A 26,604-nucleotide genomic window follows, 5' to 3' on the forward strand; every position below is an offset into this window, starting at 1 on the left:
CTTTTTGGTTTTTGTGCCACGAATCAATCAATACACATTTATAAAACTCCTACATTACGTTGGGGATGGATACAAATATATCTGTGCCCTGAAAATACTTGCATTTTGTTGAGGAAAACAAGGCATACACATATAAGTGAATACAAAGTAAAGAACAGGTATGTTATGAAGGCATTTTGTGAAGGGAGGTGGTGAAGAGTCCTGCTTGGGGAAAAGGTTTAGTAGTCGTATAGGAAGTGACACTTGAGCTTAGCTTGGAGAGCTAGGGATTCCAAAGAGCCAGCTAGGCAGCTCAGTGGATAGAACAGTGGTCCTAGAGTCAGGATGACCTGAGTTCAGATCCAGCCACGGGCACTTACTAGATGTGTGAACCTGGGCTAGTCAGTTAACCTCTGTTTGCCTTAATCCACTGGAGAAGGAAATGACAAACTGTTTCACTATCTTTGCCAAGAAAACCCTTGCATGCTATGGGCCAAATGGTCACAAAGAATTAGACACAGCTAAATGACTGAATGACAAGGGGATTCCAAGAGGCAAAGGGGAGGAAAGGGCATTCCAGGTATGAGGGTAAGGAGGCTGCCTGTGCAATTGCATCATATTCAGGGACAGTTTGGCTTTAATGTAGAGTATATGAAGGAAAGTAATAGATGATTGGAAGGGTTGAAGCCAGACCAAGAATGGCTTTAAAAACCAAAAAAAGAAGTTGATATTTTATCTTCAAGGCAGAGCATCATCAGAGCTTGTGGAGCAAGGGGAGTGACATCTGATCTCTGGGCAGGTGTGTGGGAGAGAGATTGGAGAGGAGAGACTTGAGGCAGAAAGGCCATTTAAGCTGTTGTGGTTGTCTAAGTAGGAAGTGCTAAGAATCTGAATTTGGATAGCTTTCTTTGAGAGGAAAGAAGGCGCACAAGATTTGGCAGCTTTTTGGATATGATGGGTGAGGGAGAGTGAAGAGTCAAAGATGAGTGGATATGTGTTCTAGGTTCTGCCCACTGCTAAAAGGAAAAGCTAATAAGACATGACTAATCATCTTTGACTGGTAGGTAGCATGTATCTTTTTATTTTAAAATTTAGTTCATTTTTATAAGCATTGACACTGTCTCCTTCCCAAGCCCCTCAAGTGAACTATTTTAAAAAATTACCAAAATAGCAATTATGTATAGCAAATATGCACAGTCCTAAAAAACAAACTCCAACTTTGGCCATGTCCAAAACTGAAAGGTAGTGTATATTTTCTGTTTCTCCTATAAATCTTCCCCCATTCTACCCTTATTCTGCATATACTCAAGCATTAGTAAAATTTTCCACTTAATAATTCAGTAAATACTTATTGACTGACTGAACATGTAGTATGTTATACCGAGGTATCAAACTCAAGGACAAGCATCTGGCAAAACTCTTGTTATGTGGCCTGAATTGTATTAAAATTATAACTGGGAATTGCAGAACAAAATAATTTAAAATTCAATTTAAAAAGATATAACAATAATTTGTGTTCTTTCTGAGTCAATATAAGGCTGCAGGGATGTGGTTCTATTTGAGTTTGACACCACTGGTATAATAAAGTTCTGGGCCAGAATCAGGAAAGACCTGTGTTCAAATCCTGTCTCTCACACTTTACTGGCTCTCAGACCATGTGACCAATCACTTAACTTTTTCTGAGACTGGTTTTCGTGGGGTTTTTTTTTGCCATTTGGAGGGCAGTTGGGGTTTAGTAACTTGCCCGAGGTTGCACGGCTAGTTTGTGTGTGTGTGTGTGTGTGTGTGTGTGTGTGTGTGTGTGTGTGTGTGTGTGTTAAGTGTCTGAAGCTGAATCTGAACTCAGGTCCTCCTGATTCCAGGGCCAGTGCTCTATTCACTGCGCCACCTAGCCACCCCAGGAGAGACATCTTAAAGGAGGAAGTTACAGGATTTGGTTACTGATTGGCTATAAGAAGAAAGAAAAGAAGGCAAAAAAGACTCAGTCAAAATAATTGTTTTTATTAGATTACATCCTAACTGTTGTGGTAGGTTTTATGAAGTACAGAAGTAGTAAAAGTGAAAAGTACAGAAGGCCAAAGTCAGTCTTGCATACTATTGCAAGTCTGGACACCAAAAAAGAAGATAGATCCTATAAAGGAGTTAGAAAAGTAGTCTCTTTGCCTCTCTGGACTTTAGTTTCCTCGTCTATAAAAAAGGAGTGGCAATAAATGACCTCTAAGATCCCATCTAGCTCTTACTCTCATGATTTAAGGGTTTTTAGAAGAGATCCAAAGTAGCACAGTCATGGAAGTCTACGTATGAAGCAAAGAGACAAATCTAGTGATGTAGATAAGATTTAGTCACAGAGCTTCTGAGAAGTAGAATTACCTCAACAATCAGAGCTGGGGACAGTGGGATATCTCCCCATTGGAGGTCTTCATGGAAGGCTAGATGACCAAATTGCAAAGTATTTTTTGTAGAGGGCAATCTCATGAGTAGATTGTATACTCAGTGGACACCGAGAGGTCCCTTCCCCAAGAAATTGGGCAGCCTTAATTCTCCAACATGTTTTGATTACCGTGTTTCCCCGATAATAAGACCTATCCCGAAAATAAGCCCTCCCCTTACTGTGTAAGATTCCTCTAAAATAAGCCCTCCCCCGAAAATAAGCCCTATTGAGATTGCTACTGTAGTGAAGGTGATCCCCTGCGCTACATGCTACATTACGGTACCCTCTGCATGCACCACCACCCTCCCCCCCCCGTGAAACGCACGCCGCGCTCCGAGCTGCATCCAATCAGAGCTGCAGCAGTGAGCGCGTCATCCTGTTCTTCCCCAGTGATTTACTTGCTGGTGCCATTGAGAGCAGTGCCGTGGAGGAGAGGTGAGGCAGGACAACATAAGCCCTCCCCTGAAAATAAGCCCTCTGGTGTTTTTCTTTCCAAAAAAAATAATAAGACAGTGTCTTATTATCAGAGAAACACGGTATTATGTAGTGGTCACTGATGTACCTCCTAACTCCAAGCTTCTGTTATGCCAAAGGCTTCCTAGAAGTCAAGCAGAATGAGACTTATATAGGCTGTTAGGTCAGGCTAGGAAATGATCAGCATTAATCTTTGAGAAACTGTAGTAGGATGATGTTGTAAAAAATATTATAAAGAATTGGGTGGGAAATAAGTAGAAAGGAAATGATAGCAATTGTTTTAGAAGGAATGAAGAAAGCATTTATTAACCATTTATTTTATGTCAGGCACTATGCTAAGTCCTAGCCACACAAACACCAAAGCGAATGGTCCTTCCCCCAAGTAGCTCACATCCAGATGGGGAAACAACACATAGAGAAGAAATGGTACTTACAAGGGGAGGTATAGCCAATTAGAAATTATCTCCACAATAGGGAGATTTGAGTGAAGGAGGGGCAGGGAAAGAGTGAAGACATTAGAGAAGGGGATAGTTATGGGAGTGAGATCCCAGAGGAAGAGAGAACTGGATTGAGAGAACAGCTTGAGAGGTGAGCTTTCCAAAGTAGATCCATAGGTTAATAGAACTAGAAGTGGTTCCTTTCAACTAGAACATGAAGAAATGGAACCTTGGAGAGATTTGATGACTTCTCTAAGGCCAGTCTCTTGGTTAGACACAGAACTGAACCTTGAACTCAGGTTTCCTCACTTAGTTCAGGGCTCATTCCAAGGCTCTGTGCTTTCTTCTAAAGAGCATTCATTCAAAGATCTTCTTGAGCTCCTATCACCAGGGAGGTAAATTAACCAGCCATGCCTGAAATAAGGCAGATTTCACATCATGGCAGAAGTATCACATCTGCTCTAGCTCATCCCTATTCTGTCCTCTGGTGTGTGCTGTTTCTTAAGCCGCATGCTATGTGGCACACCAGCCATCACAGGGTCTCCCAACACAAGCATCTTTTATGGAAGAATGATACTGTTGGGGAATAGTTTCCTTAACTCCAAGCAGGGGAAAAAAAAAACCTTTTGACTGCTTTTGATCGTTTCTTTAAAACATCTTAGAGTGGAATCATAGGGGCCCAGAGGTTTCTCTGGCTTACTGTCACTCTGACACTCAGTTTATTCTTTAAAAACCTCTCACCAAAAATTGACTGCAGGGAGTATGGCCTAGTAAAACATGCTAGACACTGGATCCACTGCTACATACTGTGTGAATTGGCAAAAATCTTTTAACCTCCCTGCTTGGGCCAAGAAAGAACCAGAAATGGATTTGGATCACCTCAGATAAAGATGCTTGTGAAAACACGAGGTATTGTAGTATTATGGGGAAACCAGGTGGTGCAGTCCATGGAGAGGGCTGGACCTGGAATCAAGAAGTTGTTGTTCAGCTGTTTTTTAGCTGTGACTGACTCTCTAACTTCTTTTAGGGTTTTCTTGGCAGAGATGCTGAAGTGTTTGCCATATTTCCTTCTCCAGCTCATTTTACAGATGAGGAAACCGAGGCAAACAGGGTTCAGTGACTTGCCCAGGGTCACACAGCTAGCAAGTGTCTGAAGCCAGATTTGAACTCAGGAAGATGAGTCTTTCTGACTCCAGGCCCTCCACTCCAGACTCCAGACCTCTCTCTACTGTGTCACCTAGTAGCCCAAGAGTCAAGAAGACCTGAGTTCAGAGGGCCTCAGACACTTCCTAGCTATGTAATCCTGGACAAGTCACTTAACCTCTATTTGCTCAGTTTTCTCAGTTGTAAAATGAAGATATCTGCCTCCTAGGGTGGTTTGAGGATCAAATGAGATATTTGGAAAGCACTTAGTGTGGTGCCTGGCACATAGTAAATGTTACTTATTATTGTTATTAATTTTTATATAATTGTCCATTTTATAAAGCTATTTTTAAAAGAGTGAATGATTAGGAAAGCATTTATAGGACATCTGCGCCGGATGATGTTAGGTATAGAAGATAGAATACAAAAGTATTCTCGTCAGTATAAACGGCTTACAAGCAACGATTAAAATGCAACATATCACAGAGAGCTTGAAATTTTGCACCGGAGTAGCTCAAACAGCTTTTCAGACATACAGTTAAATCCTGCTAAGAAGTTAGTTATTTTTAGTTATAGTTTGACCATTTGGGGAAATGGACTGCTAACTTCCTTCAGACCCTTTAGAGTCTATTTAATTGTCTTCTGGAGAAGAGCTTATCTCCTAGGAAGACCCGCTAGTGCTTTCCCCAATTGCCCTCAATTTAACAATGTTGTGTGTGAGTATGTGTGTGTGTATTTTCTTGTCTCGCCCATTAGATGGTGAGCTTCTCCAGAACAGGGACTGTTTGTGTTTTTCCTTCTTTGTATCACCACTGCTCAGCAGAGTGCCTGACAGTGACAGGTGTTTAATAAATAAAATTTTTCTAACTGCACTTAATTGTAATATCTATTGGTATTACTGTATGTTTGAGTAAAATTTTAATAATTATATACTCCAAACCTACCCTACAAGGAAATAGGAAAAGAATTATTTTCTCTGTCTTATTAGTAAGGGAATTGATGGCAGAGAGTTACCTTGACCAAAGAAACAGTTGCTCAGTAGTTCAGATAGGATAAAGAACCTAGTTTTCTGAGTCCATTGTCAAAAGTTAGACTCTCAGAAGGTTATCACCAAAAACACAGTGGATCTGTTTGAAGATTTTGCTTCATCAAATCTTGAAGATGTTGCTAAATGTTCATCAATTTAAGAGATTTTGTTACAGGATTTGGGGAGAAAATGTAATTTACATAATATTGGATCTGAAGTTTAGATAACAAATTATGGGCCTAGCTTAAATCAAAAGATGTTACATGTGGCTTAGAATTAGTTAATAAGCTTTTTAAATAAAAGGGACATTTAGTACTCTCCTTTTGTATACTATAAATTTAGAACTCAGTAAATATTTTATATTAATATGTGAAAGAATAATTTTAAAATTTAGAGTGAGTCAGATCTCAATTTCTATTCCTTCCTTTAATTTTCTGGGAACTATAAGCAAATTCTTTTGAGGCTGTGGTAGAAAAAGCATAGTGTCCAAGAATAGGAAAGTAATAGTCTCACTGTGCTTTATCATGGTCAGACCGAATCTGGATTGTTTTATTCAGTTCTTGGGCATCATAATTTGGAAAGGCTTGGATAAGCTTGAAAGTTTCCAGAGGAAGGGAACCCAGAGGATATAAGGCCTTGGTCTTGTGCCATATGAAGATTGTTTGAAAGAACTATAGGTGTTTAGCTTAGAGAAAAAGAGACTAGGGCATTGGGAAGGAAATGATAGGCTGTGTTCAAATATTTCAATATGTGGAAGAGAGATTATACTTGTTTTCCTTGGCCATATAGGGTAAAACCAGGAATGATAGATAGGAATTTCAAAAAGGCAAGTTTAGAATTGATATAAGATAAGACTGACCAACAATTAGAGCTTTCCAAATGTGAAATGAAGTGCCTTAAGAGACAGTGAGTTCCCCATTTTTGAGGTCTTCAGAGGACGGCTAGATGACCAGTAGTTTGGATATGTTTTCCTTTGCAAGTGTAAAGTAGATTAGATAGTCTCTAAAGTCCTTTCCAATTATGAGACTTTGTAATACCTACAATTAATGGTAACTTTGGTATTTTTTCCATTTTTTTTTACCAATCTAAAAATTGGGGCACAGAAAGGATAAATAATGCTCTTAAGAACACCCAGTAAATTTAATCAATCATGTAGCTAGGATTGCCATCCATATTCTCCAACATGGTTGTTATATTTGCTGAGCTACATTGACTTCTACTAATATGGACTGGGAATGTTAGCAACATTTGGGAGATCATGTTGGAAAGGACCTGAGTAGCCATCTAATTCGACTCATGCACAAAAGAAATCTTCATAATAACATTCCAGACAAGTGATTACCCAGCCTCTGCTAGAAGGTCTCTAAAGAGGGGACCCCTACCAGTTCTCAAAATACATCTGGGCTTCTTAATGCAAGAGACAGCAACCCTTTGAGAAGGAAGAAGGGAATTTTGCTGGTGCTTCTAAGTTGAATCCTAATAGTTTAATCCTGTTCTTAAACAGGAACATTAAGAAGGAGAGACAGTGGAGTATGTGTTAATATACATAATTGCTGTCCCCACCCTATTAGCTGTCAGCAACCATCCAAGCCTTTCACCAGATTTCTTTATGCTTCTCCCTTATGTAGCTTAATCTGCAAAAAGTTTCTATGACAACCAAACAAAAACAGTTTCTTTAGATGCTATCATATAAACATAAGTGATATTAAAAATTATTCTGGTCTCTGTTGAGAAACTGGCCTGTCAGCTAAATGAAAGGATGGGACAGTGGTCAGGTTATTAGAAAGGACATTTGCACAAACTGAAAGAGATGCTCTGACCACAAACACAAATAGCTCACCCCTCCCACACACTTATAGTCGTTAATATATGCCCTTGAGCAGTTCTCCACAATGCAGAGGACACCCTGTCAGCTATTAAGCCTGTGGACTGGGTCACCTGTGGCCCAATGGACTAAATTGTACACACAGAAAGAGTCATGTTGTGGGACCCATGCAGTTTGACAGATCACCCAAATTCTGTCATGAATGAATCATCTCATCTAAACTATACTTCTTGGAATTAAAAGCTCAAAGTCAGTAGGAAGAGATTATCTCTCATGTCTGGAATGTATTCCCTCCTAACTAGTTCTTGAAGTGTCTTGGTATATCCATGAGACATGCAAAAATTAAACCATTGTCGGGGTGAATGACTAGCCCAGTGCCACAAGCCAACCAGATAGACAGATATAAGACTGGACTTCTTAGTTCATGACAAGTATTTAGTTTCTTCTACATTTAACCAAAATCAAGTGAGAAAATACTCGAGCCAGTGTCTGTGCTTAATGGAATAAGGTTCTCTTTTTGTTTCTGAATTTCTATACTTCCTGCACTGGCAAGTGAGAGTGACATGCTTTGGAGCTCTCTGGAACAGTAATTTAAACTCTCTTAGTTTCTATGTCTCTATGGATTATCAGCCTCAAAGGTATCCCATGGGAATACCAGTTGGTCCTTGGCAAAATGTAAATAAAATCCACCCTAAGAAACTCATTGTATTATTGGAAAAATGGGAACAAAAGTATAGACAGATCTCCAGGCCCCTGTGAGATCCTGTTGCTTAAACAAGAAACCTCACAATTTAGAAAAATACATGGCAAGTTAACCATCATGCAAAGCATATTCACTGAATTAAATTCTAAGAGGTCATGGGGCAGTAGAAACGGGTAATAATATAGTCTTATCTTCCAATCTGTAGTCAAGAATTCAAGTTGTCATATATTTATGAAGAGAGAACCTCCTCAGCTTTACATGCAAGGGGACTAATTTGTCTTCCTCGATCTACTGCAAGGATCATGCCTTAATTGGGCATGCTCAGAAGGGTTGCAACTGACAGAGACAAGAAATAAGATGTCTGTTAGTCTCCACTAGAACTGGGCACACACCCAGACTGGTTTGGCATTAGAAGGAGAAAGAAGCCTAGGTGAAAGACATTCAGGATAATCTTCCTATAATCTGATTATTATAAAACCATCAGAAAAGAGTAGGAACAGGGGATGGTATCAGGAATGTAGTGAAGGCCCAGTGGTCTTCAGTCAACAATGCAGTGATCAATGAACAAGCTTCTATTAAGTCCCTACTGTGTGCTAGGTCCTGGGAACACAAATGCCAGGGATGGGGACTGAATCTGTGATCACATTGTTACAGAGAACTTCTGGGCGAGGAAATCCCCTCCACCAATGCAAGTTGGCACCTTCTCTGTAACTCATAATTTTAGAGATTTGCCTAGAGCACTGAAAAGTTAAGTGATTTGCTCAGGATCTATATATAGCCAGAATGAATCAGGCAGGATTTGAACCTAAGTCTTCCTGGCTTTGAAGCCAACTCTCCATTAAGAACAAAATGAAATCTCCAAATCCATGCTCTCAAGAAGTTTACATTTTATCAGAAATCTTAAAAACTATGGTCAGACTTGTATTTTGATTTAGGCAACAACTGGAAATTATTTGAGCTGGATGAGGAAGGGGCTGACAATTGTATAATATCCCACCTATTGGTTTCTAAAGGATAAAATCTTGAGGCTTATCTAGTCTAGCCATGTCATTTTATTTTTTTTGTTTTGTTTTGTTTTGCTTTGGGGGGGGGGGCAATTGGATTTAAGTGACTTGCCCAAGGTCACATGGCTAGTTTTTCTGTTAAGTGTCTGAGGTCAGATTTGAACTCAGGTCCTCCTGACTCTAGGACCGGTGCTCTATTCACTGTGCCACCAAGCTGCCCCACCAGCTCATTTAATTGATAAGGAAACTGAGACTCAAGGAGGAGAAGTAGAGTGACTTTCCTAAATCCCATTTAGCTAGTTAATGGCAAATCAAGGATTAGAACCCAGGTCCAGTCCTACTGATTCTTGGTGACATTGCCAAACATTCAGTGAGTTTCTTTTAGGCCATGCCATGACCCATATCCCTTAGAAACTGTCCCTAGCTAGGCTAGCTAGGTGGCATAGTGAATAGAGCACCAGCCTCAGAGTCAGGAGAACCTGAGTTCAAATCCAGCCTCAGACACTTGACTAGCTGTGTGACCTTGTAATATGTAACTTAGCTGTGTGTCACTTAACCTCAATTGCCCTGCCTTCCCCCCTCCAAAAAAAATTAAAAAGAAAAGCCCTCATAAAATTTACAAACATAATTAATAATTCTGAAGCTTAACCAACATATTTTTGTTCCCCTCCTACAATTTTGCAGCCTTTGTGTGAGTTTTATACCCTTTGAGAAAGTAAAAATATTATCTATTAGATATTGGGGGCTGTTGGCTTTAGAATCTGAAATTTAGAAACAAACCATAGAAGTGATAATAATATTCAGACATGATTGAAACAGTCAGCAGTCGGTTCCTGCCTCTCCAAGGTGGTCAGTTTTAATTATACTCTGAGAAAAAAAGATGTAAGGCCGAATTCTTCTGTCCTCGCTTTCTGTAGAAGCTGAGAACTGGGGCAAAGTCTTCCCCTTTTTTGATGGGCTGTTGTCAACTGCGGTAACCACAAGGCCCTTCCTGTCCCAGAAATAAGTCTTGCCTCACTTTCAACCTGCTATAGACATGTTGAAACTGTATTGCTGAGTGGGGTTTTGTGTGCTTTCTGACACGCATACAACTGAAGCCATAATTTCAACTTTTCTTAAAATGTTCATTAAATTCTCAAAGAATTTGTTGAAAACAGGGTAAGCTTATAAGCAAACAAAAACGATAAACAGTTTTGGTATAAACATAACATTGTATCTAAACATTGAAAGGTTTTATAGTTTGTATTTTATACATTATTTTCTTTTTGAAAAACCAAGAATGACTGAAATGAGTGATGAATCTTCTGAAATGATGGTGAAAACAGAATTTGTTTTAAAGAAACCATAGGGGGAAATAATAGAAAGGAGAGATAGGAGAAGAAGAATAAGTTAAATATTGTATCTAATACAATTTTTTTTCATTTTCATATAAATTTTAAAATTTCTCTTTCGCCAAAACAGTTTATTTTTAGTTACTCATAATTCATAGGACACAGAGAAGCATAGAATCTTATGGTTTAGAGGTGGAGGGGTCTTAGAGGTAATTAAATCCTACTTTCTTAACTTTTTTGTCCCATGGATCCTGTTTGCCACCAGAAACCTTAGGGAAGACTTCTTATAATGATGATGGTTTTAAAAATTTTATTTCATAATTGAACAAAATAGTAAATTTTAGTAAGAAGCTAGTAAAAATAAAAATATCTTCCATCTGAGTGCATGGACCTTCAAAAATCTTTCCATAGACTCCCCAAAAGATCCATGGACCCCAGACTAAGAATCCTTGAATTAATCAGGTCCCCTCTCATCTGAAAATGAGGAAATCAAAGCCCAGAAAAACTGAGTGAATTAACCAGAGTCACATGGGCACTAAGTAAAGCTTCATTTGAATCCAGATTTTCTAGCATCTTCCCTTACTAACACACCAGATTTTCAGTACACTTTTACCAAATAAAGAAGTCTATATTTTATTTAGAGAATGTTTTCCTTTGAAAATCAAATAATAACCTGAAGGCAAAAGCGAAATTCCACGTGCTCTGAAATGTTTAATTTTTAAATAAACGTGTATAATTGCTTTAGATTTTTTTTTTCTGATCATTTTGCCCCTTGTAATGGAGGTTGTGGTGTTTAAAGGGGAGCCCTGCAGTATCTTACATGAACTGAGATACAAATAAGACAGGTTTCTGCCATGAAGATCTTATAGCCTGAGAATCCCAGCTAAGCACAGTACTACAAATGAGCAGGCAGCAGGGCTAAATTCAGCAGCTGTCTGCTTCCTGGAACAGGTGGGCTTCGGGATTCTATTTGAAGCTGAGGAGAGGGAAGGTGCTGATCTGTGTAACACATGCTTTCTTTGCTGATCACATCTTAAATAGGAATGATCAGAGTAAACAACTGAAAATTACTTTCAGTTGCTTGACGGTGCCGTGAATTTCAGGCTCCGAACCCCCATTAGCACTTTTAAAATTTAAATTTTGAAGAAAGATATTTAGGAAAATTGGTATCTTACTCCTTACCCGCCCCCAAACATTTAAGGGATGTCCTAAGAATGAAATGTAGAATTTTTCTCTCCGAGTACCCCACCTCCCCCAACCAAAACAAAACAACAAAAACTTGTGATTGTTTAGAACTCAAGTACAACATCTGGAAATCAGATACAGGGAACAATTTATGGAGTGTGGAAGATGTGAAATATTCAGTGCCCTTTACAGGGAACTCAACTTTCTGAAGCTTAATGGTCCCCCCCTCTTTTTTTCCTAGCACAAAGCAGGCAATTCTGAGGTTGCCTTTGCCTTTCTGAATCGTGCTTTGTGCCCTAGCGCCATGAACAATGCGCTTTTTTAAACTGGAACCCCCTTCCCACCCCTTTCACGTTCCCATTCCCTTTTATAAAGCACGGGCAGCCAATCAGCTGCCACCAGCCGCATAGTTGGAGTGTTTTCCATTCTGAGCAGCGATGCACTAATTCGATGCACCCGCGGATGCTTCGCACAATCTGCAAATTCATCACTAGCGTCTTGCATTCCTCATCTGACAGATTGCCAAGTGTTTTCCTTTTTTTTTCTTTTGTGGGATTTGATTATTACAAAAAATAAAATAAAATAAATTCTAGCAGAAGGATAACTCAACTCCTGTCATCTTTCCCTCCCCCTCCCCGCACCTTTGGCTCCCGTTGCTGGTTTGAGGTTGATGCCTGGCTGTTCTCTTGATGGCAGCCATGCAAAAAGCCCTCCTCTTAACTTGAAATCGTCTCTTCTTCAGCCTTTGCTTTCAAGATGTGCAAACCCTGGCTTATAGCTTGCCGTTCTCAGCCCTTTGCTCAGGCGATGATACTAAACAGCAGCCCGCAGTACAAACCTTCACCCCTTAGCAATGTAATTGTGCTCTTGCTTTGTTTTAGTTGGTGAAATTTATACGACTCATTAGACACTTTCCTCCCCTTCCCCCCCCCCCAGACTTCTTCTTCCCTTCCCCATCCTCTACCCCACCCCCTGCTTTTGATTCTTTTTTTTTTTCTTTCTTCCTGTCCCTCAACCATGCTCTCCTAACTCTGCCTTCTGGTTCGGTTTCTTGACAGTAACGGTACAGCTAACAAGATGAACGGCGCTTTGGATCACTCAGACCAACCAGACCCAGATGCCATTAAGATGTTTGTCGGACAGATCCCCCGGTCGTGGTCTGAGAAGGAGCTAAAAGAACTTTTTGAGCCTTACGGAGCTGTCTATCAAATTAATGTCCTCCGAGACCGGAGTCAGAACCCTCCCCAAAGTAAAGGTACAGTATCCAGTCCCTTTGCTGGATTTGCTTTCTATTTTAAGGACGCCTCTGCCTGTTCCTAAGCTGCTCTCCTTTGGGGTTTGTATTTGAGATGCCTGGCTTTTTTTTTTTTTTTTTGAAAGATGCTAAACAATTTAGCAGCCCTGGGGGAAAAGAGCGCCTATTGAGCTACAGTCTTCCTCTTCTCCTTTTTAGCATGCCATGTTAGAGGCTCTAGTCTCTGCTCACAGAGAAATCTTGGGCTCTGCCCAAGGTCATTCATGAGAGCCGCCCCCCTCCCTCCCCCATGTTCCCATCCAAGGAGGATTGAGTTGTGCCAGGATGAACAAACTGTTTCCCAGGATTATAAAGTGTCAAACAACTTTCCACCCTACATTTACCTGCCCTCTCCGCCCCTCCCCCACCACACACCCATCCACCTCCAGTTTCCAGATGGGAATAATCCAGCTTGCTCTAACTGGAGGAAGACAAAGTAACAGTACTTTGGGATCCCCCCAGGGCCAACATTCAGGAAATGGTGCCTTATGTCTAGATTCTGGATTTCTCTCTTGAGGTTACATTATAGCCTGTAGACTAGTCTAAGAGTTGCCTCTCTAAGTGGTAATTTTTCTCCACCTTTTGTTTCGTGCACTTACTATTTCCATCCCTATTTTAAGATTACTGTCTGTGCAATTTTATTTCCTACTCATGTGACTGGTGGAGATCTCAAAGCATCTTGTAAAGAGTAAGATACTAATGTATAAAGGTCCAAAAAAGCTCACTTTTAAGAGGTACATTAATTCTTTGGAACTGACTAGCTATTTATTAGATGGACTATTTGTATTTGCAGTACCTCTGTGGCCCAAAATAATTAACACATCTCCTAAAATGCAGCAACTCCATGATGACTGCCGAGATTAGGCCCACAATTTGGTGGGCCTATAGTATTGCCTCCATTTTGCAGATGAGTGTGACTGAGGCCCGATGGGTTGTTTTTTTTATGTACTATATGTACTCTAGGAAAGTGTTTTGTAAAATTGTTGTAAATCAATCTTAGTAAATTATAAAGTTATCTTCCTCGCATATTGGTCTTTCTATTTAAGTTTTTTTTTTCCTATTTCTCATTTCATTGTTTCAGTCTTTCTTCCTCTTGGATTCTGAATTTTGCTTTTACACTATTATGCAAGTCATTCATCACATTTATTTGTAAAATTAAGGCCCATCTCTTGACTACCCATCTTTGTAATTCTCCTTTTTTAGTTACTGATTCCCATAGGCTACTGGTTAGTTGTTGTTTTTGGTCCAAAAGGAAGATGTTTCTGGTGTGGTATATGCTGTTAACTTCAGCCGTGGAAGCTCCAAAATGTTTCCTTAATGACAAGCCCTAATTGGGCAAAATAAAATCCATGGTCTAATATAACCTTGATCTGTTCCAATTCTGAACTTGGTCCACAGACTTACCCTTTTGACTGGGTTCTCCCAATCAATCTTGTAGCAAGCATTTAGCAAGCATTTTAGCATGTGCCCCTCTCAATGCTAGATACAAATACAAAGAATGAAACAAGGCCTATTTGCAAGAAGCTTACATTCTATCCAAAAGAGAAGTTGAAAGAACTCTCCCATCTCCGCTGAACTTTCTGTTAAATTCTCATACTTAGGTGTTTAGGTTGTACATTAATCCAACTAGAAGTAATATCATGGGATAGAAGTTATAGATTATTTCATTCAGGTCTTAAAATTGAATAGGTCAGATCCCATTGATAGATTCTCTAAGTTTCATGTCAGATACTACTTTAAAAAATGGGTCTTCAGATGAGGCTTAGGAAGATTTTTATTATATTTTAGTTGTAGCAATATTGATTATAATGGAATTTGACTAATTTAATAACTTTAAGGGGATACTATCCTTTAATCATATATACATACATTTGTGTGTGTGTGTATATATATACATACACATGTTCCATCTTGTTTTCCTGTGATAGTCATGTTCTTTGTATTAATTGTAAATTTCACTAGAATATAGACCCTAATATTCCACTGGTCCTGGATTTTTCAGTGGAACATCAGGGAAGAAAGGGAGGAAGAGAGGGTAAAAGAAATTGCTTATTACTTGAGAGGCACTGTGCTAAGTACTGGAGATACAAATACAAGCAAAAGAGAAAGATCCCGCCCTCAAGAGACTTACATTCTAATGAGAGAAGAGGACCCACAGAAGAGAGGAGGATTAATGTTCCAGGTACAGGGATGTGACTGTATTTTCCTAGAACTTATATCAGAACCTAAGAGACAGACAGAATTTTGCAGATGGTAATGAAACTGGATCAATTCATTACCTAACCCATGTAAATACCGCCTATGAAAGGAGACAAAGTAATGTTGTTATGGGATCTCATTGATTCCTGTTTCTCTCATCCTATCACTATTAGGTACTACTTAGTTCTTTGGTACTAATGACTCCACATCCCGTACAAACTGATCCTTTTTGCATCAGTACAGCCACTTATCAAGGAGGCTCAGATATGCTGGAAAATAAGGAAATAAGATATTGGTACCCCCAAGGTCCATTGAGAGAGTGTTCATTCTTTCCCTGATTGGTTAACTCAATAGTATGCATCAGCCTCTGCCTAGTAGAGATGAATAGGGAAAAAATTATACTTTCAGGGAGCTTATGATCTAATATGGAATGTAAAATATAAACATGAATATATTTTTAAAATTTTCTGTATAAGAGATACAAATACAGTGTGGGATTTGGGGGCAGCGGGAGATCACTTCTGTGTAAGACCAAGTTGAGAAAGGGGTAGAACAAAGGAAAGGCATGAGCAGAGGAGATTTTGCTTTTATACAAACTTTAAGCATTTTAGGAGGGTGTTATTATAGATAGTGAAAACATCAGGAACTAAATTCATAAAGGTAGAACTGTAAATGGACCATTACTGCCAGGGTAAATAGCCTAATTTGACTAGAGCTTAAAGTAGGTGAATAGGAATATAGGTAGCAGGAAATGAGATGGGGGTCTAAAATGTCAGAATAACAAGACTTTATTCAATGAGAAATGAAGAGTTATTGAAGATTTTTGAGCTGACAAGTAAGAGTGAGCAAGTCATTTAATCCCTTTGGGCCTCTGTGGTCCCTGAAGCTCTAGATCTGTATGCGTATCTGCTCAGCACCATATTTGAAGATTACCCTGAAAGTATGTATAGGACAAGTAAGCATGTACAGGACAGTTTGGAGAGGGGTATGAGACAAATAGAGGAGAAATTAGTTAGGAGGACATTATGGCAATCCTAATAGTAATGAGGGACTAGACTACAGGAGTCAGATATGACTGAATTTTCAGCCCATGACTAGTAAAATGGTGGTATTATTAATAGAAATGAAAGTCATCTGCGGGAGGCAGATTTGCAGAGGAAGATAGCTTCAGTTTTTGATATGTAGAGTTGGAAGTGTTCACAGGACACCTGGCAGAGACATAAGACCAGAGTTTGATAGAACAGAACAGGATATATGTATTTTAGGGTGTTGATCGTTGAAGCCACAGGAATCACTGAGAGTAGAGAGACAAGAGAAGATGACCAAGGATAGAACCCCAAGGGAAACTCACATTTAGGGAGCAGAAAGAGAAAGAAAGAGTAGATCTTAAAGATAAGGACAGTGGGGGAACCATGAGAGCATGGTGTCATGGGGTCCATGGATGATAAATTTCAAGGAGGAATCAGTACTATTATACTGCTGAGATGTCAAAGGAGATAAGGGCTGAGAAAACTGTTGAATATAGAAAGGGCTTATCAGTGACCTTCAAAAGAGCAGTTTGGGGAGATAAGTGTGAGCGGAAACCAGATTTCAAAAGAAACTCAATAGTAGTAAGGTGGAGGGAAGCTGTAAGAAAAATGTAGAGAAAATAGTCTACTCTTTAGAGATGTTTCATGGTAAATCAGTAAGAGCTCCTCATGGTTCTATAATGCTTTATGGTTTTCAAAGTCCTTTACACACATGATCTCATCCGTTTCTCACAGCAACCCTGTGAGATAGATGCAATTATTATCCCCATTTTACAGATGAAGGAACTAAGACTCAGAGAAATTATGACATGCACACAGTTCGTGAATGTCAGAGGAGGATTTGAAGACTCCAAGTCAAAGAAAATCAGTACTTCAAACATTTCTTATATGTTTAAGCCCATACATATTTTTACGTCTCTCATAAAGATAACTATGGACCATCCATCTTTAATCATGACTGTTCTTCATCTGGACCAATCAAAACAAACAGTGGTCCATCTGTCCCCTTCTCAAAAATTTCTATAAAAAGAGATTCTGTAACTGTCTCTTATGTATCCCATTCTGATGTCTGTGAAACAAAATAATCAAGAAGCAATTAATTTAAGCCAAATTCCCTATATCATCCTCTTAAGTTTTTGTTTGTATATGTATTTTCTTCCTATCCAAGTTATAATTTCCTCAGAGTCAGAGATCATGCATTATATTGTCATCCCTCCCACAACAACTAGTAAGGCTAAAGGTGTTTAGTAAATGCTTGATTGGTCTAACTGTCCTTAGTAGAAATATGTAAGTTATTAGATAGTATTCTGATTGTTCTTCTGGCATAGAACTGTAGAAAGTACACTGGTTCTGTAATGAGAGGTCCTGGGTTCAAATCCTATTTTCAACACCCACCACCTGTGTCACCTTAGTCAAGACATGAAACCTTCTTGGGCCTTATATTCCTCAGTTCTAAAATGAAGAAAATTGGACTAGATGGCTTCTTTGGGGCATCTAGGTGGCAGACTGGATAGAATGCCAGGCCTGGAGTCAGGAAGACCTTAGTTCAAATCTGGCCTCAGACACTGTGTGATGACCCTGGGCAAGTCACCCAACCCTGTTTGCCTCAGTTTCCTCATTTATAAAATGAGCTAGAGAAGGAAATGGCAAACCACTCCAGTGTCTTTGCCAAGAAAACTTAAGATTGGGTCATGGAGACTCTGACATGACTGAGAAACAACTGAACAACAATGGTTCCTTCAAGTTTTAGATCTATGATCCCATATACTGTAGTCCCCTCTGATTTCTCAATCTTTTTTTTTTTTTTTTTGCAATAAGAGGTCATCTTCATGTCAGGATAATTTGTTTTTCTTAATTGCTCTGGTCTTGTCACTATAATCCATTCATGCTATTTTTCTCTCCCCTTTTTCTAAGTTAATCAGAATTGTATATTTTCTTCTCTAGGATTCCAGAAAATTTAAAAGGAATGTTCTGGAGGGCAGATACTATAATTCTAATTTTACATGTGGGCCCCCTGAAGGCCAGAGGTTAAGTGACTGAGTTAAAATCACTTACAAAGAAGTGATTTTGAAAAAGCAAGGACTTATGCTTTCAGTTTAGTGACTTATCAACCACATTGTCCTGCTTCTTTGGGGGCTGTTTTTATTAGCCTAAAGAATAGAGAGATATGTGAAATCCATATTGTGTATCTTTAACAGCTAAAAAAAACCTTCCTTTCTCCTTGCAATGTGCCAGTTCAGTATTTGGTATATACCTAGCAACTCACTTTTTTTTCTTTCATTTTCACTAACGGACTAAACTATGACTATTTTGTGACAGTAGCCCATAAAATGCTTAGGAAGGAAATCTCATATTTATCTTCTTTTCACTTTGCACCCACATGGTTCACCTTAGTATAGGCCTTCATTACCACCCACCTGGATGATTGTAATAGCCCCCTAATAAGTCTTCAAGCTTCCATTAATTATCCTTATACAAAGACTAGGCCTGTCAGGCCTATTCTGAAAGTCTTCATAGCTCCCTTTTTTCCTAGTGAGTAAAGTTCAAATTCTAAGTCCTTTCATTAAAGGCACTCTGCTACTGACTGCTGCTCTCTCTACCATCTCAGCTAAACCAGTTGCTATTCCCCACAAAGGTCTCACACTTTCCCACATTTTTTGCTTATGGTCATGTTGTTCCTTATGCTTGGAATTCCTCCCCTGCTCCAATGCTGCCACCTCTTTCAGGATACTTTTCTTGATCTTCCCTCTACAGTAATGACCTTTTTTTCCTATCCCAGACTTCATATAGCACTTTATTGTTTTCATGCACTTAGTATAATTTTGTATTATATTTGTTTTTATGTATATTATAACCCCTCAGTAGACTACAAGTTCCATGAAGACAGTAGTACTATGGGATCATAAGGTCATCTAAGCTGACCTTATGATAGACAGAGGCCTATGTTATTTGAGGGCCTTAAGGAAGGCTCCCCCTCTCCTCACTTAGAAGTATTACCTGAATCCTCTCACCCCAGCAGCAGTACCCAAAATTAATAGACTAATAAATATTATCTAATTATATTGCTAAATTGAAACTTCACTAGATTATTTCCTTTCAATCTTGAAACTTTTCTCTCTTGAAGATCCATTGTCAAAATACTCTGTGAAAAAGGTTACATTGTAAGTTATTAGCTGAAACCTTAGCACAAGTTTGGTCCTTTTGGAATTGGACACAGGCTAAGTACCTGAGGAGAAAAGTCATAGGTGTCTGAGAGGTGGAGTGAAAAACACAAAATTGGGAATTAGGAAGGTACCAAAGATTGACTTCATTCATTTCACAATTTTGCCTAAGGCCAGAATGTTTACAAAATACTGTTTTCTTCTGAAAAGATTTTTACTGGGTATGGGAGAGGAAAAGCAAGGAAGATGAGAGAGAGAGAGAGAGAGAGAGAGAGAGAGAGAGAGAGAGAAAGACTTTTTTCTTTCATCAGTTCTAATTTTTGTAATAAATTTACATAATTCCTTAAAACTGTCAGAAAATTCATATAATTGGGTGAGGAAGACTTGGTACCATTATTTTAAGGGGCATAGTCTCCAAATCTTAAGTAACAAGATAACTCAGGTACTTAAGTGACTAAACTAGTTGTATTTTCTGTTGTAGAGATGTTGAGAGCATAGATTCCTACTCTGTGTGTCTTGAAAATGATAGTGTATTCTCCAAATCTCCTAGAATGTCCCCATTTGCATAGATCTATTGCAGTAGCATATAGGGGAAGGTACCAGCAGTGCTATTCATCTTGTAATATTCTTCTGCAGTTGGGAGAAAGTGCCAGGCATAAAATTTAGAGGGACTGTGTTTATATCCCATTTTCCCATCTTTTGGAACAATTTAAAGACCTTTATCAGCACCACAGGGGCAGCTAGGTAGTGTGATGGGCATAAAATCAGGAAAACATCTTCCTCAGTTCAAATTTGCCCTTAAACACTTACTAGCTGTGTGACTCTAGGCCAGTCACTTAACCCTGTTTGCCTCAGTTCCTCATTTGTAAAATGAACTGGAGAAGGAAATGGCAAAACCACTCCAGCTTTTTTGCCAAGAAAACCCCAAATGGGGTCATGAAGAGTTGGACCAGACTGGAAAAAGACTAAACAACAACAACAAAATCGGGACCACATGTGTACAGGAGAGCTTTCTTCATTATGGGTAGGAACCATGTGGAGTCAAAATGAACTTACTGAAAAAATCTTATTGAGGAGCCAAGAGAAGTCAATTCCTTTGAAAAATAAGTAAATAATTTTAAGTGGAAGTTTGAATCATTTTGTTTTGGACCTTAGACCCTGCTCATCATATACAGTGGTAATAACTATTACAAATAATGGTGATAACCATTATATAAAGCCATGAAAACCGAGGAAGGTTAAACAATACTTGATGTTCTGATTCGAAGGAATCTCTTGTTTTCTGTGCTGTTTTTAAGAGCCTTTCTTCCACATCAGTGTATCAAAGAGGTTCTACTACAGTGACAGACCTGATTTGTCATAACTATTTGCAAGACTGAATTCTGGTCTATCGACAGCTCTGTCAAAAGAAGTTACTTCAAAGCTCCTCAAGCTATTTTCAATTATTTCCCAGTATCATAGCCACTGTGCCATATCAGTAGCCAACATTGTATATATGAGAAAGCTGATTCCTAAGGATGTTCAATGACTTGCCAAGGTCACCACATTAGAGATAGTAAAAGTGAAAGGTGGGATGATGTGATTCCCCCCCCAAAATGCAAATGCTGTCCCTCTCAGATTACCTCATGTTGAGCTACTTTTATATTTATCTTTTTTTATTCATTATATTTTTATGTGCATCTTTTGTCTTTCCCATTAAATTTAAGTCCAATGTAAATAGAAATCATTCATTCTTTATACTTGAATCTCCACCATCTAACACCATTCCGGGCATATAGTAGGACCTTAATTGTACCCAGGATCTTTGATTCACACTGTCTAATGTTAAAGTAACAAACTCTGACTGAAGTCACAGTGAGGTGAAGTGAAGGAAGTTTCAGTTGTAGACCAAAGGGGAGCCTGCTGCTATGGCAGAAATTCCAATAAAAAGGAAACCACAGTCCCATGCCTTAGAGCAGAGGTGGGAAACCTACGGCCTCAAGGCCACACGTGGCCTTCTAGGTCCTCAGGTGTGGCCTTTTGACTGATTCCAAATTTTACAAGATAAATCCTTTTAAGGGGATTTATTCTGTGAAGTTTGGATTCAGTCAAAGGGCTGCACTTGAGGACCTAGAAGGCCACAGGTTCCCCACCCCTGACTTAGAGCTATTTTGATTCCTAAAACAAATTTTACAGGTTGATGGAAAGGGAAAGCTAAGATATTTTACCCGTTCTCATTTGTCATGAAGTTTGCTTATTAGGGTCAGCTTTTCTACCAAGACTTCTTTGCCTTTTCAGATGAATGTAACCCATTTTCTTTACCTTAGCGTCTGTCTTCCACCAGTTTATTGAGGAATTGCATTGTTTGGCAGGTGCCCAACCACGTGTTAATCTGCAACCAGTCAGCTCTGAAATGAAAAGTGGGTCGGAGAGGGCTGCAGCAATAACCAACTCCCCTTTACATGTTTGCATTGCCTGAGAGCTGCTGCAACCTAACAGATCCTCTCCCTACCCACTTCCTCTTCAAAACCAGAACTTATTTTCCTAGTAAGATGCCTATGTAGATTGAGTAAGGCATAGGATAGAGAAGGTTTAGAAGTATTTATTTCATTTCCCTTAAACTTTGCTATTGTTTGGACCACATAAAGCTGCCATGGTTGGTTTGCATTTCTGTAGTGTTGAGGGCAATTCAATTAAACAAACATTTATTAAGAGCCCAATGTATTCAGACCACAGTGCTAAAGATAAAGAGGGAAAGCAAAACAATCCTTCCTTTCAAGAAGCTTGAATTCTGCAGGGGGAGGGGGCAACACTTGTCTGCTGATAAATACATACATGGCATTTCAGCAGTACACAAAATATCACAGAGTCATTTCACCCAATACTGGGAAGAGAGATCAGAAAAGGGTTTATGCAGCAGACAGGCTGACCCTGCCTGTTTGACCCTGGGCAGATCGTTTCACTGAGCATCAGTTTCCTTATATGGATTTTGTTTTGCAACTGCTTAATGCACTTAGCACATAATTTGAAGGAACTGAGGTAATTTGATAATTTGAGGAACCGAAGGGAACAGCCAGGACAAAGGGATGGATGTGGGAGATATAGAGGAAGGAATAGTTAGAAAATCATTTTGATTGGAATGGAAACTACATGAAGGGTACTATGTCATAGTGACAGTGTGCTAGGTTCAAATCCTACATCTTATATTTAGAATCCCGGTGACCCTGGGCAAGTCCCTTACAATCTTTGAACCTCCATTTTTTTCATCTGTAAAATGAGAGGATTGGACTGGCCTCTAAGGGCCCCTCCAATTTTCAATCACTGATCTAAGAAATAAGATTGAAAAATAGGAGAGAGTGTCAGGCCAAGCATTTTGGTTTTGATTCTAGAGTCAATAAAAGTTACTAAGGGGTTTTGAGTTAGGGAATGGCATGGTCATATCAGTATTTTAAGAATATCAATTTGGCAGCTGTACAGGGGGATTGAAAAGAGAAGGGACTTAGCTCAAAGCAAGGAGACCAAAATAACTTAGTGTTAAAATACCTTGTAAAAAAAAAAAAGCTACAAAGTCACAGAATTACAGAATTTTAGAGTCAGAAGGGAATTTCCAATCTCAGCTAATCTAACATTGACTTGTACAAGAATCCCTCCTCTACCATCCCCAATACATAAGCAGTCATCTAACCTAAAAGCAAATACCTCTTCTAAACAGGATGCCACCATCATCCAGAGCAGCTCATTTCACTTTTAGACCACTCCAATTATAATGAAGTTTTTTTTTTCTTACACCGAAACTACATCTACCTGTCTGGAACTTTTACTCGTTTCCCTTTTTTCTGCCTGTGGAAGCCAAGCAGAACAGGTCTACCATGTTCCCAAATACCTTCTCTTCCCTAAGCTGGGTATCTCTGATTCTTTTAAGAGATACTTATGTGGTGTGGTTTTGAGGGCAGTGAGAATGCAAGATTTCATTTATAGGCTTACTGACTATCTTCCTTAAACATTGCCATGGCAGATCCTTGTAAGATAAACTTGCTCTTTCTGTTTTAAACTGTGCATTGTGTATTTTAGGTTATATTGCCCACAGTGATCAAAAGCCCCAGGCTTTAGTCCTTGAATCTTTGATTTCTTGTCCTACATTCTCTGGTTCCTGGTACTTTTGTCAACATTGTTTACGAGATATCAATTGGCAAGATTTTTGTCAGTATCTTGCTTGCCAAATATCAATTGGCCTGTTAAATTAGTTTTTCAATTTTATCTCTTCTGGTTCAACTTGACCATTTCATCTGTGAGTGAGGATTGTTTCATTCTTTATACTTATATCCTTAGTGCCCAGAGACTGGCACACAGTAGATTGCTAATTTGATTGATCTTGTAGATTCAAGGTACTTTTTGGAAATAGTAAAAAAAAAATCAATGGAACTTTAGGAGCTGGGCTTGAAAATATCTATGAAATACAGGTGTTTGAAGCTGGCTATAGGCAAAGCTAATTTGCAAAATTATGGAAATACTAAATAAAAGTGATGATTAGTATGGCCAATGGCCACTCAAATGTAATGACAAAGGCATTACACAATCCATTAAATGGTTTGATTTTTTAAAATCTATTTTCTAATAAAATTAAGGGAAGGGAGTAAAGTATGATTATTGAGTAAAGAGATTAAGTTGAGGGAGGGCTAGCTTGACACCCCATACTCATGATATGGTTATCTGCTGTGGTTTTGTAGGAATATGATGGGACATTGGGTTTAGCAAATTTGGGCAAGAGAATTTGAAATGCTTCTCTGCCCTGTTTTGTGTACCTTACTGTGAAATCAATTACATAGCACATTTCTTGGGTTTAGATGATAAAGAAATTTAAAGAAGGCAAGGTTAACTAGATGTATTAAAGAATATGAGTCTTCAAAATGTGATGATCTTTCCAAACTTAACTTGATTGGTGGGAATTCTGGGGGAAGAAGTTCAGAGAATAGAGGCATGTGTAGGATGATGGCTATAATATACTTGGATTTCCCAAGGGGCAGGCATAGAGGTAGCAAGCCGAGTTGTCTGCTTCTGTAAATGGAAAAGGGAGCTTAGTTAGCTGAACAGGGGCAGGTTATAATGGTAACAGCTAATGGGTCAGGGAGAAAAGGGGATGACAATTGAAACACCACAGGAATTGGAAGGGAGATCAATATTTTTTCACTCTCTATGTAAATGACTGAGAGGAAGGTGTCCCTAACCTGGCATCCAAGTTCTGGCATGAGTCCAAATGGGAGAAACCTATAAAACATTCTTAGGACTGAAGATCAGAATGAAGGGCTTAGCTGAATATAATCTCTTCATTATCATTAAAAGTGTATGAATTGGAATTTGAAAGATAATTAAAGGGATTCAAAAAGAATATGCACTTGTGGTATTACTCAGAATTGACTGGAAAAAAAATCTGATGCATGTAAATATAATTGAGGTTGCTCTCTGTGAAGAGCAGACTTGAGCTGTCTGTGGTCTTTACCATAGTCTTCAGTTACCCTGTGCATTGTCAGATGTTCCTGCTAGCTAAATCCCCTAAATTGTCAGCATTCCTCTTTCCCCTCGGTACTATTTGGTGCTAGGATGCTTTCAGAGGTCACTTTGTAGCATCACAACAAATGATAGAGAATTTCACTGATAGACAGCTTCTGAGGGCAAGGTGGAAGAAGGCCCTAGGTCAGGCATTGTTCAAAACTGCATCATGAATGCCAAACTTTCGAAATGAAAGTGTTGAGGAGCAAATAATTTGGCATTTTTTACAAAGAGTTGGTTTTAAAAAAAATTTTTTTTAAAGATCACACTTAGAGGCCACTGTGCCCAGTATTAGGAACTGTTATTGAAGACACATCAAGGAGATGCCGATGTTCCGGAGGAGAGCAGCACAAATCACAAAGGTCCAGAAAAGCAAGCCTACATGGAAAGGTCTAAGAGGTTTAACTTGAAAGCCCGAGAGCATGGAGTCAAAGGAAGGCAAAGGGGAAAAGGTTTTTAGTAAAACATAAAAAAGAGGAATTGTGCTCACCAGAAAAAAAGAAAAGTTAGAAGGAGCAGTGATTGAAGTTTGCAAGATGCTATAGTGCGGGGGGGGGGGTGTATCTGTGTCTCACACACACACACACACACACACACACACACACACACACATAAAACCCTGGGACTCTGCTGCAAAGGTTGGAACTCTTTGAAGCAGCAGATAGAGTATAGAGTTAAGGCCAAATTTTTTACAGTCAGGGGGTGGCAAACTTTAAGAACATTATACAAGTTAGAGAGCTGGTAACCTGAACTATCAGTAGTTCTTAATTATAACAAAAACAGTAATAATAGCTAACAATTTATATGGTGCCTACTATGTGCCAGCCACTGTGCTAAATGCTTAGTAATAATGGTAACTAACAGGTTATTATGATGAGATGCTGAAGATGTGCTTAGAGAAAGTTGTTATGACAGTTTTGCAGACTAAGGTCCTGCAGTTTTTTGTTTGTTTTTTGCTTTTTGGAGGGGGGAAGGTAGGTTAAGTGACTTGCCCAAGGTCACACGGCTAGTTTTGTGTTAAGTGTCTGAGGTTGGATTTGAACTCAGGTCCTCCTGACTCTAGGGCCAGTGCTCTATCCATTGCACCACCTATCCACCCCTAAGGTCCTGTGTTTTGTGAGAGCATAACCTGGCTATTGGGATAGATGTCATCTCAAAATATGCTGCCTGTCATAGTGTTTCCTGGGTACATAAAAATACAGGTAGAAATATTAATTGACATATAGACAAACCTCCTCACTTTTTATGGAATACTTCTGGCATTCATGGGGCAGGGGAAGGGAGAGGATTCATTCTAGGGATCCCAAAGAGTTTGAATCCCATGAATGCTTTACTATACCTGTGATGAAAATGGACAGGGAAAACGGACGGGGAGCCGAGGGAAATAAAAGAGACCAATCTACTCTCCCCAGCATCGGATACATCTCTCCTGGTGATTCTCTTCCTCTGTTATTCCCTCTTCTACCAATCAGTCAGTATGTATAGACAGTAAGTATGTCCTGAGTGCCTACCACAAACAGGCCATATGCAATATGCTGGGAGATACAGCAAAAATGAAACCGTTTCTGCCCTCCAAAAACTTATATTCTACCTAAGGAAACAATGTGTACATATGTAAGTACATACAATAGGAATAGAAAGTGATTTGGGGGTAGGGAGTGTTGAGGCACTAGCAGCTGGTGCTGGGGATCAGGAATGGACACTTAAGACACTTGAGCTTTGAAGGACACTGGGAATTCTAAGCAGTGGCTTTGAAGAAAGCACATTCCAGGGATGGGGGATGGGGAATAGGGGATGGGGGTGGGGCAGCCACACAGTCAGCTGGTAGAAAAACCACAGTAGGGAGAGAGGGAAGGG

At 39.2% G+C, this 26,604-nt stretch overlaps 1 protein-coding gene across 40 annotated transcripts in view; it reads left to right on the forward strand.

The window, feature by feature from the left end:
* Positions 1-26,604, forward strand: part of LOC138175978 (CUGBP Elav-like family member 2) — a 697,415-nt gene that overhangs the window by 481,972 nt on the left and 188,839 nt on the right. For 39 of the 40 annotated variants that reach the window (XM_069106622.1, XM_069106621.1, XM_069106593.1 and 36 more), the window contains one exon: positions 12,598-12,794. In XM_069106622.1, coding sequence (XP_068962723.1) covers positions 12,617-12,794 — 178 coding nt within the window. In that variant the 5' untranslated portion in view covers positions 12,598-12,616. Of the gene's footprint in view, positions 1-11,102; positions 12,395-12,597; positions 12,795-26,604 lie in introns of those variants that run through there. The other variant, XM_069106624.1, reaches the window with a different exon arrangement.

The sequence above is a fragment of the Petaurus breviceps genome, unplaced genomic scaffold, assembly GCF_028583685.1.
Source record: "Petaurus breviceps papuanus isolate PSGF00001 unplaced genomic scaffold, PetGlider_PUasm1.0 80, whole genome shotgun sequence".
Classification (NCBI taxonomy): Eukaryota; Metazoa; Chordata; class Mammalia; order Diprotodontia; family Petauridae; genus Petaurus; species Petaurus breviceps.